This window comes from Hyperoodon ampullatus (assembly GCF_949752795.1).
Source record: "Hyperoodon ampullatus genome assembly, chromosome: 19".
Taxonomy (NCBI): domain Eukaryota; kingdom Metazoa; phylum Chordata; class Mammalia; order Artiodactyla; family Ziphiidae; genus Hyperoodon; species Hyperoodon ampullatus.
This window is the reverse complement of record NC_136932.1, coordinates 12529715-12541441: the sequence shown is the minus strand read 5'-3', so window position 1 is coordinate 12541441 and position 11727 is coordinate 12529715. Positions and strand designations below refer to the sequence as shown.

Below are 11727 nucleotides of genomic sequence, written 5' to 3'. Positions count from 1 at the left end.
AAGGGGAGATGCGGGCAGGAGGTCCTGTGAGTTCACGCTCGGCAGCCGGCTCCCGAGGCCTTCGGCCCGGGGCACTTCGCGAGGGAGCGCCCCTCTCCCCGGAGCCGCCAGCGGCTGCAGCCCAGCCACGCCGAACGGAGGGGGCCCGGGGCTCCCCGCCCCCGACCCGGCGTTGCCGCGCTCCCCCTAGCGGCCGCCGTGCGGCCTCGCTCCGTCCCAGGCTCGTCGGCGGCGCAGCTCACGTGACCGCGCTCCGGGCCTGCGGCCGCTGTCGGTTCCCCCAGTCACCGAGCGAGAGGGAAGAAACAAGATGGCGGCTGAAGGCGATCCGGAGTGGGGCCCCAGCAATTCGGATTGAGCCTTCTCCCTCCACCCGCTTCCGCCGGCCGGGCCCCTCCCGCCCGGCCCCGCGGGCCTCCCCACCCGGCCCCGGCGCCCCCCACCGCCACCCCTCCGCCCGCCCCTCCCCCCTCCGCTTTCCCTTCTCCCCCCGCCTCAGCTCCGACATGAGGGGCCGGCGGGGCAGGCCGCCCAAGCAGCCCGCGGCTCCCGCTGCGGAGCGCTGCGCCCCGGCCCCGCCGCCGCCGCCGCCGCCCACGTCCGGACCCATCGGGGGGCTCCGCTCGCGGCACCGCGGCAGCAGCCGGGGCAGGTGGGCCGCCGCCCAGGCTGAGGTGGCGCCCAAGACGCGGCTGAGCTCGCCCAGGGGGGGCAGCAGTAGCCGGAGGAAGCCGCCGCCGCCGCCGCCGGCCCCCCCTAGCACCAGCGCCCCGGGCCGGGGGGGGCGAGGAGGCGGGGGCGGCAGGACGGGGGGCGGGGGCGGCGGCGGCCACCTGGCCCGGACCACCCCGGCCCGGAGGGCCGTCAACAAAGTGGTGTACGATGACCACGAGAGTGAGGAGGAAGAGGAGGAGGAGGACATGGTCTCCGAGGAGGAGGAGGAGGAGGAGGACGGCGAGGCTGAGGAGACCCAGGATTCCGAGGACGACGAGGAGGATGAGATGGAAGAGGACGACGATGACTCCGATTATCCGGAGGAGATGGAAGACGACGACGACGACGACGCCAGTTATTGCACGGAAAGCAGCTTCAGGAGCCATAGCACCTATAGCAGCACTCCAGGTACCCACCCAGCCCAGTTGCTGCAGACTCCTTCCCCACCTCCTCCCCCTTCTCCCCTCGCTCACTCCCTCTCTGGTCTCCCCCCCCTCCTCCCCCCCCCCCCGACAGAGGGGAAATGCGACGGCACATCAAGTGGCAAAAAACTAGATTTACAAGAGGAAAGAGGCGCATTGTTCAAAATGGAGATTGCATTGTTGCAGTTCGCAGGCCACACACTCGCGCTCTCTCTCCCTCTCCCCCCACCAACCCCCTCTTTTTCCTCTTAAAAATTTGTGCCAGTTCAGTGTCTCCACCGGGCAGGGTTGAAACTTTGGCACACACACATCCATTGCATTCATTTTTCTCCCCTTGTTTTGGTTTGGTTTTTTGGAATGAAAGAAGCCTCTTGTTTTTGCAAACCGCTTTGCATTTCTAATGTGGTTTCTTTCAGATTTTTATTCTATATCTGTTCCTGAAAAGGGAATTCAGGATTTAGACAGATTGTGCCATACAAACACACACAAAACATGCTTCTCTTCACACCCCGAGCTGTGTGGTTTTAGAAGTGTCTTAAGGAAATAGATCAGTTGGGTTAGTAGGGGAGCCTTATCTGGTCCTGTGTGTTTGTTTTTATTCTTGAGTGCTAATGGGCGCGTGCAACAGTTGCGGGTAAATGGCCGATTAAAAAGCAAAGCAGAAAAACCTAAGGAAACCAAAACAAATTTAGTATTTCATCTGATTCAAAGTCATTTCGGTAAAATGCAAAATAAAATAAGAGACCTCAGGAACATGCGTCTTAACTAATTTGATCCCTTTGCCTGAGAAATGCAGTTTCCTGTCACCTGTTGCAGAGACGTATAGTTGATCATGCAGACGCAATTGCTGAAGATGAACTTTTGGACCAACTCCGAAGTCACACAGCAGAAGTATAGGGAGATTTATTGCAAAATGACTTTTTATTTTCATTCTGTTTCTGAGGATAATAGTCCTCCCTGATCTGTAATGAATTTCTCTATGGTGACTCCTCTCCTATTTTCTCAGAGTTCCTCTAGGCTGGTGCTGAGATACATTTTGTTTATTTAAAAAACACACACAATGGCGGCTTTGTATTAAATACGTACTTGCGGCTTACTAAATTGTGAAAAAAAAACATAACTTATAGCGATAACCTACAAGACTTTTCCTTTATAGTTTTGTTAATCTGGATTAACTAAATTAGAATCCAGTTTTCAGAGCATTTAAAAAGTAAAGTTCATGAGGGAATAGGATCTTAACAAAGTGATAAAGGTGTGTCACTTGTTTTTAAAAGAGACTAGGATAGTAGAAGTTGTTAAATTTAAATGTGTCTATTTTTTTTTTATAAATGCCTAAATACTCATTGGAGGAGTATGAGTATTAAGTCAGATGTAAACCTGTTTAGATTGTCCTAACAGCACATGAAAAAGGTAATTTCTTTTGCCTGACAGAATATCTGCCTGTCTTTGGGGTCGGGTGTGGGGAGAGCTGGCAGGAGAATGAAGGGAATGAATCAAATGTCAAGTGTTTGTGTCCTGTATGTAGAAGGGACCACACACCATTCTTCATTTCTTGCCAACTTAATTTTAGTACATCTTTTATAGTAATAGTTTTTACTTTAAGAAATCACATGTGGTCTTTTCTACCAAGAGCCCAGAATGGAAAGACCCGTGGAGAGTAAATTACACTATTGGAGGAAGTTTTCTCAGATGAGACAGCGCTAAGGCGTTTTGGCAGGGTGGTTCAGCTAACTTTAACTCCTCTTTGAAGGCCTAGAAAATAATATTTAGGGTTGAGAGCCGTGTATATGCTGAGTTAAATTACAGTTTGTGGTTAGGTTTCCTTTTTTAAAAAGATGCTTAAATCTTTATGTACTTGCATGACATTTCGTTTTTTTCTGATGACATTCGTAGCCCACCTTGTGTATGCTTGTTCTATCTTTACGTGAAATTATGGATTATATATCCTTATATTAATCTTACACCCCCTGCAGTTCCTAGTACAGCGTCTCGCACACAGCCGGTGCTCATCAGAGATTGGTTGGACAGATGATTGTTAGTAGGTGAGAACTTGTAATAGATGAAGTTGTGCTAATTCTACTGTGGGTGCTGTAATTCCTAAATATTTTGGATTTGGGAAACTAAATATTGGTCTAATTAGATTTTGATACTTTGACCAGGGAATGTTTTTAGTAGCAGAGTTAGTGTGTTTTGAGCTGCTGTTTCATATTGTTTGCCAGGCATTTTCCTTTCTTTATTGGACGTGGTGTTAACGTGTTAGATGTTTTACTTTTTGAAACATTGTTTCTCAAGATTATGGTGGAAGAGATGATACATTTTGCGTTCTAAACTTTTAGAATATGTCTACTTGCCTAGAATAACAATGCATGACAGTGAGTTGTTTAGGCTAAGCACCTGTTTCATTAGTTTTATTGTCTGTACTTCTAGGTAAATGTGTATGTATGTGCTTTGGAAGGAAATATGTTCTAGATGGTTTAAGATATCCCCAAAGCTCATAAATAAATATGTTTGGTGGATTTGAATCCAGCTGTATTGTCAGGGCTCAGAGAAGAATATACTTTATTGGTAATTTAGAGAAGATGATTAAGCTTTGTAAACTAGAATGTTGGCTTAAGTACTAAATATTCAATTCCTAGTATAAGAAATTACTCATTCATCTATTCATATGTTGAGTACTTTGTAGGTAATATACCTGTTGATGCGAAGACATTGGTTGATGTTACTAGCTTAATTTTCTAAAACCATATATTTTAAGAAGTTTATTCACTGGGGGTGAAATGTTTTCATTTTAATGGAGAGAAATTTTAAATGGGTACGTAAGGTACTCACATGACAGATATTATTATAGGTATAACAATTTGTTAATACAAAATTGAAAGCATCTAGTTTTGCTTAAATTCAAGGCATTTGGTTGAATAAGGCTTTTATTTTTATTGTTAAAATTTAGAGTTATTTCAGCCTGTAGGTTTTATGACATAGTTTGCCAGGACATTGAGAAGGATTGTGTAGAAAATCTATTTTGAATAGGCATTTGGTAAAGTTCTGACAGCACCTTGAAATCAAGCATTTTCTAATTCAAAACGTTAAATCAGACTTTAAACAGAATAGTTCTTGCATTTAACTTGTGTGGAACTGCTGAGGATACCTAGGTGGTATTTTGAACATCTAATGACTTCAGAAAGCAAAAGCCCTGGTGTTGCCCTGGGAGGGTTAGTGATTTATGTCCTCTAAGGCAGGGGTCCGGTACTGGTCCGCAGCCTGTTAGGAACGGGCCTGCACAGCAGGAGGTGAACGCGAGGCGTGAAGCTTCATCTTCCGCTCCCCATCTCTCCCATTACCACCTGAACCATCACCCCCCACCCCCACCCCACCCCCGTGCATAGAAAAATTGTCTTCCGTGAAGCCGGTCCCTGGTGCCAAAAAGGTTGGGGACCTGTGCTCTAAGGATTATGAGAGTGGAGTTGGGTGGCGTAGGTGCCATGAATGAACTGTAGATTGATCTGAAGCAGAATTTGTTACCTGCTGGCGGCATTTATTCTCACTGGTGTCAACCAAATATCTTTTCATTGTGCTTGGAATTCCTGATTGCTACAAGTGAGGTACAAAGTGCATTGGAGATTTAAAGGAGGGCGAGATCATACCCTATTTGGGGGAGTTGGTGTGGGCGTATGCTTCCTGGATGGGCATGTGGCTAGTGAGGACGCACAGAAGAAGGGAGGGAGCAGCATGAAGCAAGGCACTGATTCTAAAGTGCAGGCAGTCTTAAGTAACCTGGTTTAGCAAGAGCCTGAGTATGCGAATAGGAAATAAAAAAATAAAGCACCATTGTTGGGCAGTACTTAGAGAACCAGGCTATAGCATCTCCTCTCTCCCTCATTTGTAGGATAACAATTGGGGTAGATCAGTGATCCTCAGTCATTTTTCATTCCTGGAACCCCCAAGGGATTTGCTGTATTCCTGTCAGCACCATGTGGGAGCATGAAACCAAACCACATCAAATCGTGGATACTGTTAAATCACCGATGCAGCCAGTTTTTTCCCCCACAAATTGAGAGAATTAATGGAAGAGGTGATTTCTGAAGTCTCTTCCCCTCCTGCCCTCCTGTTTATTTCAGATCTATTTCATTTGTGGGTATTGGGGATCAATCAGAAGATCTGGAAACAAGCGGGATATGATTTCAGGGGGACATCAGGAAGTTTAGCATTACTTCTGTTCTGCAGGATGGATTGGAAGGGGACAGATAACTGGTGGGGATCTGGATGGGTTTTGTAGCCCTGGATGGGAAGATCAGTTCAGGAGGTACTTCAGAATTCTCCAGCATCAGAAGTGTAGACAGAGGAATGCATCAGATATGCCTCTGTAAGAGTGGCAGTGCTTTCAGTAGGAACAGGAACTCAAGATTATAAGGGAAATTAATGAGATCTGTTTTCAGGTGTTGGTACCTGAAGAGGTTAAACATGAGAATTAAAAGAAAGAAAATGTGGGCCCCAAAGAGTTATTAAAAAGTTGGACAACATGACCTGTGGGTATTAGAGAGGTGTGTCTGAGGTATGCAATAATAGATGGTCTGTGTACAGCTCAGGCCCAGTACTCTTCTGGTGTATATTTGGAAGTGGAGCTGGGTATTGAAATGTGTGTGTGCAGCAGGATTGAGGATATTAAGGCCAGGAGCTCTGGTCTGTTCCGTTAGGTCTGCCTTTCCTCCCTCTTCAAGACCTCGTGTCCTCCCTGTGACTGCAGATCCTTGGTGGGGGGGGTGCCAGGGGTGAGAAGATGGTAGTAGTGGTGGCAGACTGGTAGTCTGGGTGACATAGACGGGAGCAAATCCTAGTAGATGCCCTCTTTGCATTGGGTAGATTGCTCCCTCCCTGGTCCTTAGCCATGCTCTGGGGATCTCTTCCTAGAAGTCTTCACAGAGTTCTGTTGCTCACCTTGGTCTCTTCTCTCTCTCTCTCTCTCTCTCTCTCTCTTTTTTGGCCACACCGCTTAGCATGTGGGATCTTAGTTCCCAGACCAGGGATCGAACCCGCGCCCTCTGTAGTAGAAGCACGGGGTCTTAACCACTGGACCGCCAGGGAAGACCTCTCTTCTCTTTGAATGCCTCTTAGAGCAGTTATAGCCTCATCTTCATAATTTAGCACTCGTTTAGCACTGACCCTCATTATTCTAATTTTTTTCATGCTTTCAGTTCTTTAAAATGATAAGCTTCAGGAGACAGAACATTTCTTAAAAAAAAAAAACTTACAAAACGCACTTTAAAAGATAGACAGTAAAATGCAGATAGTATTAAAATGCATATAGCTAAATATAATCTTTTAATTTTTTTGTCTACCGGTGTGTATCAGATTATATATTTTTCTAGATACTAAGTTACATTCCTCAAGTATTTTTTGATTGCTGGTTGATTTTTAAAAATAGTAACAGTAAGAGCTAACATTGGACATCTAAATTACTGAATTATTTTTGAACAGTATTTAATAAAAATTGCATTTAAAAAATACCAAAAAATTAGGAATTCCCTGGTGGTCCAGGGGTTAGGACTCTGAGCTCTCACTGACGAGGGCCCAGGTTCAGTACCTGGTCGGGGAACTAAGATCCCACAAGCTGGCGTGGCAAAAAAAAAAAATTTTTTTAAATTATATATATATATATATACACACACACACACGCACACACTTTTGCATTTTTAAAATAGCAGCTTTATTGAGATACAGTATATGTACCAGAAAATTCACCCTTTAAAAAAAGTGTATTATTCAGTGGTTTTTAGTATATTCACGGAGTTGTGAATGTATCATCCCTACCTAATTCCAGAACATTTTTTATCGCCCCAACAAGAAACCCATATCCATAGCAGTCACTCCCTGTTCTCTCCCTCCCCTGCTCCATCCCCTGGCAACCATTACTTTCATTCTCTGTTGATTTGTCTCTTTTGGAACTTTCTTATGAAAGGAATCATAAAATATGTGGCTTCTTTCACTTAGCATAATGTTTTCAAGGTTCATGGATCTTGGAGCATGTAACAGCACTATATTTAAATAATATTCCATTATATGGATATACTACATTTTGCTCATCCATTCCTCACTTCATGGACATTTGAATTGTTTCTACTTTTCGGCTGTTATGAATAATACTGCTGCTAACCTTTGTGTATAGGTTTTTGTCTGGACAAGATGTGTTTATTTCTCTTGGGTATATCCTAGGAGTGGAATAGCTGGATTATTACAAATACAATTTTAATAGAATCTTTATAACCAGACTTATTTTGTGCATTACAGTAGTTTTAAAATACTTCTCTTAGGATGAATGAGAGCTGGTTTGTAAATCTTCCAAAATATCTATGATTTTTGGATTGCTTTAGGTCAGCTTGGAGAATTTATACCCGGGTTTGTCAGAGAAGGAGCAGTGTAAGTAGAGTCGTTTTTCCACATAGTCAGTGTGAGGGTGTCTGGCAGGCTTCGGAGGCACCCACATATGTCAGCCCACCACAAAATTTTAGGCTGTCATGATATGTGAGAGTCTCAGGATTTTAGATAAATCTTTTATGAATGTCAAGGATCTAGGGAGGTAGCATGTAGCACAGAGTTTTAAAGAGTGAAGGATCTGGAACCAGTCCTCATGGGTTTGAATCTGGGCTCTGTGATGATGGGCATTTTGCTCAACTCTTTGTACCTCACTTTCCCCCTTTGTAAATGGAGATATCATAGTACTGAATTCAGGGTGTTCTGAAGGCTGAATGGGTTAATGCATGTGAAGTGCCTAGAACAGTGCCTGGCATATATATAGTGAAGATTCAATAAATAGTAGCTATTATTGTCTGTTGATTTGTTCCTGAACTGAAAGTGGATATTCTGTAGGGATATAGGGACCTTTCTTACAATGTAGTGAGGTAGTATTTTATTCTGTCGAAAGCTGTCAACTGACTCATGAGGTATAAAAATATTTTAAGGACCACATTAAATAAAAATGTACATGAAAATAGAGCTTTATTTCCCCCCCTTTAAAAGAATTACTAAATGTTTAACTTACCCATTCAAAACATTCAGTTTACCTAACATCTGATTTATTCTAGAACTATAATAAATAATACATTTACTTATTATTTACAGGGGTCAGTTAAAGTAGAAATAGTGCTCTTGATAATTTCAGCTCTTTGGTAGTTCCGCTCCTCCATGCCATTTTCCTCTGCCTTTTCCTTAAACACCAGGTTTCCAGGTTTTCAAACCAGCCCCTGGCCCCCTCACTGTCTCCCTCCTTCCCCTGAGATCTCATTTATTCTCAAGTTGTTTTTAAAAATTGCAATGAAAAATTTAAAAATAGTGTAGATTTACTCCTTTGGGAAAATACATATAATATAAAGATGAAAATGAAAATCATCTGTAATCCCACCAACCAAAGATACTCACTAGACATGTTTCTGTATATATATATATATATTTTATTCCATTTACTGTAACCTGCTTTTATCTACACATTTTTTAAAAGTTATAACTAGGATGACACTAAACTGTTTTTCCTTGATATACGGCAAGGTTTTCCCATATCACTGTATCTTTATCAGTCAATCATCCCTAATGATTAGTAATGCTGAGTATCTCTTCATGTGCTTATTTGCTGTCTGTGAAGAAAATCATTGGTGAAGTGTCTGTTGAAATATTTTGCCCATTTGAAAAATACTTATTTATTTATTTAGGCTGTGCTGGGTCTTAGTTGTGGCATACGGATCTTTAGTGGCAGCATGTGGACTACTTAGTTGCAGCATGCATGCAGGATCTAGTTCCCCGACCAGGGATTGAACCCAGGCCCCCTGCATTAGGAGTGCAGAGTCTTATCCACTGGACAACCAGGGAACTCCCTTTGCCCAGTTTTTAATTGGGTGGTTTTCTTATTATTGAATTTGGAAAGTTCAGCTAACATAATAATTATTTATGATATATAATTTCCCAAAGCTCTTTTCTCTGTTCCTTTTTCAGAGCATTCTCTTCTTGGATGCAACATCCTGACTTATCTCTCTAAGGATATTTATTATAGGTTTGTTTTTTTTTTTTTGAAGATTTCTTCTGTTTCTTTTGTTTCCTCAGATTCCTTTCTTAGGTTTTAGTTTTTTCTCTTTGATATTGGAGACTTTTTTCAAGTGCCTCGTGATCCTCAGCTGTTCATATTTAGGAGTGAAGCACTGCGTAGCACTTTGTGGGTGGCCATGGGTTGTCAGCTGGTGGGTTTCACTGCTGATTAATTGGGCAGTGGAACCCCAGGTATCAATATTTGTTTTTGTTTTTTTCCTCCTGTGAGTCTATTTGGTTTCTTAAGGGAAGATTTTTTGAATCTTTTTTCCTGGGGCTGGGAGTAGGGGTTCCGAGGGCGCGTGACCAGTATCCTGTGAAGCCAGATGAGGGAGGGTGACCAGGGCTCCCACCTTGGAGTAGGCACACTTCACTGAATTTCCCTGTTACGAACCCTGAGCCAACTTTTTTTTTTTTCCCCTAAGTGTGGTGTAATTGACATACAACATTATCTTAGTTGCAGGTGTACAACATAATGGTTTGATATATATATACATTGCCAAATGATCACCACAGTAAGTCTAGTTAACATCTGTCAACGTACATAGTTACAAAAACATGTTTTTTTTCTTGTGATGCGAACTTTTGAGATCTGCTCCCTTAGCAACTTTCAAATATACAATATAGCACTCTTAACTATAGTTACCATATTGTACAGTACATCCCCATAACTTATTTGTATTGATATTATAACTGGAAGTTTATATCTTTTCACCCCCTTCACCCATTTTGCCCACCCCCTATCCCCTGCTTCTGGCAGCCATCAGTCTGTTCTCTCTATCTATGAGCTTGTTTGTTGGCTTGTTTTTTAGGTTCCATATATAAGTGAGATCATATGGTATTTGTCTTTTTCTGTCTGACTTATTTCACTTAGCATAATGCCCTCAGGGTCCATCCATGTTGTCACAAATGGCAGGATTTTCTTCTTTTTTATGGCTGAATCATATTCCATATTTTGTGTGTGTGTGTATACACCACATTTTTTTAATCCATTCATCCATCAATGGATACTTAGGTTGTTTCATGTCTTGGTTATTGTAAATAATGTTGCAGTGAACGTGGGGGGTATAGATGTCTTTTTGAGATAGTGATTTCTTTTCCTTTGGATATATCCAGAAGTGGAATTGCTGGATCATATGGTAATTCTATTTTTCATTTTTTGAGGAACTTTCATACTGTTTTCCGTAGTGGCTGCACCAATTTACATTCCTATCAGCAGTGCATAAGGGTTTCCTTTTTTCCACATCCTCGCCAACACTTGTTATTTCTTGTCTTTTTGATAATAGCCATAATAACAGGTGTGAGGTGGTACCTCATTGTGGTTCTTTTCTCTTGTTCTAGTATGTTTTTGCCTTTTGTACTTCTTTGTTGTCAATTTACCAAGTGTTGAGAGGAAAAGGATATTAGCTCATGTTACATATTTATCATATATAAAGTGAAGTCTCATTAAGTATTTCTTTACAAAACAACTTATCTAATACTTATTCAGCGTGCAAGGTACTGTGTTAAAACCTTCAAAGAGATCCAGTGATGGATAAGAAACGGTCCCTACTCTCAGGTCTTTATTCTTTCAAGAGGGAATAATAACACAGTGCATAAATATAAAATAATATAGGGCAGGCTGTGCTAAGTGCTGTAAGAAAAACAGAATTAAATTAGGGAGAGAGATCATATTCTATATATTTGGGAGATCAGAAATGGTGTCAAGAACAAGGTTGAATTTGAGATATTTCTTGAAGATTGGGTAGGATTTCTCCAAGTGGAGGTTGAACAGAAAGAGAAAGGAGGAGGTGAAAGGTAACAGATGACAGGAAGGTGAACGTTCAGGGACTGCGTACTTGAGGTCTGAGTGTGGAGGAGGCGAGACTGTAGAGAAGTGGAGATTATGTTTTGGTCCAATTTGAATAAATGCCAGTCTGAGGAATTTGAACTTAGTAGGTAGTGTGTAGTCATTGAATGTTTTAAAACTGGCGTATGTCATGATAAAGCTGAGCTTTTTGGGGGAATTCCCTGCCGGTCCAGTGGTTAGGGCTCCACGCTTCCACTGCAGGGGGCATGGGTTCGATCCCTGGTTGGGGAACTAAGACCCACATGTCATGTGGTGCAGCCAAAAAAAAAAAAGAAAGAAAGCTGAGCTTTTTGAAATAATCTGGCTTTGGTGTATAGGATTTATTGGAATAGGAGGGGGCTGGTATAATAACTTTTCATAGCTACATAAGATCCCATCCTAAGGCTTTACCAAGTAGTTAAGCTGTGCTGTACAGTCATTCCTTGGTATCTGCGGGCAGTTGGCGGCTGGACCCCCTCCACCCCATGATACCTAAATCTGCTGGTGCTCAAGACTCTTATATAAAATGGTGTTTTACAGTTGGCCCTCGAAATCCTTGGATGCCAAACCTGTGGATACGGAGGGCCGACTTTTTGCGTTTGCTGTGATTACCTGTAGTGACTAAACCTTTAGATAAATCTTGGTTCACATTCCTGTTTTTTTTTAAGGTGTTTACTATGTAATACTAATATATTA

General features: G+C 42.5%; 1 protein-coding gene across 3 annotated transcripts in view; it reads left to right on the top strand.

Moving 5' to 3' along the window:
- Nucleotides 1-506: 506 nt before the first annotated feature.
- The window catches only part of BPTF (bromodomain PHD finger transcription factor), a gene marked incomplete at its 5' end in the record, with an annotated part of 142575 nt that continues 131354 nt past the window's right edge, over nucleotides 507-11727 (top strand). For all 3 annotated transcript variants that reach the window (XM_079725122.1, XM_079725120.1, XM_079725121.1), the window contains one exon: nucleotides 507-1122. In XM_079725122.1, the coding sequence (XP_079581248.1) occupies nucleotides 507-1122 (616 nt within the window). The remainder of the gene's footprint in view (nucleotides 1123-11727) is intronic.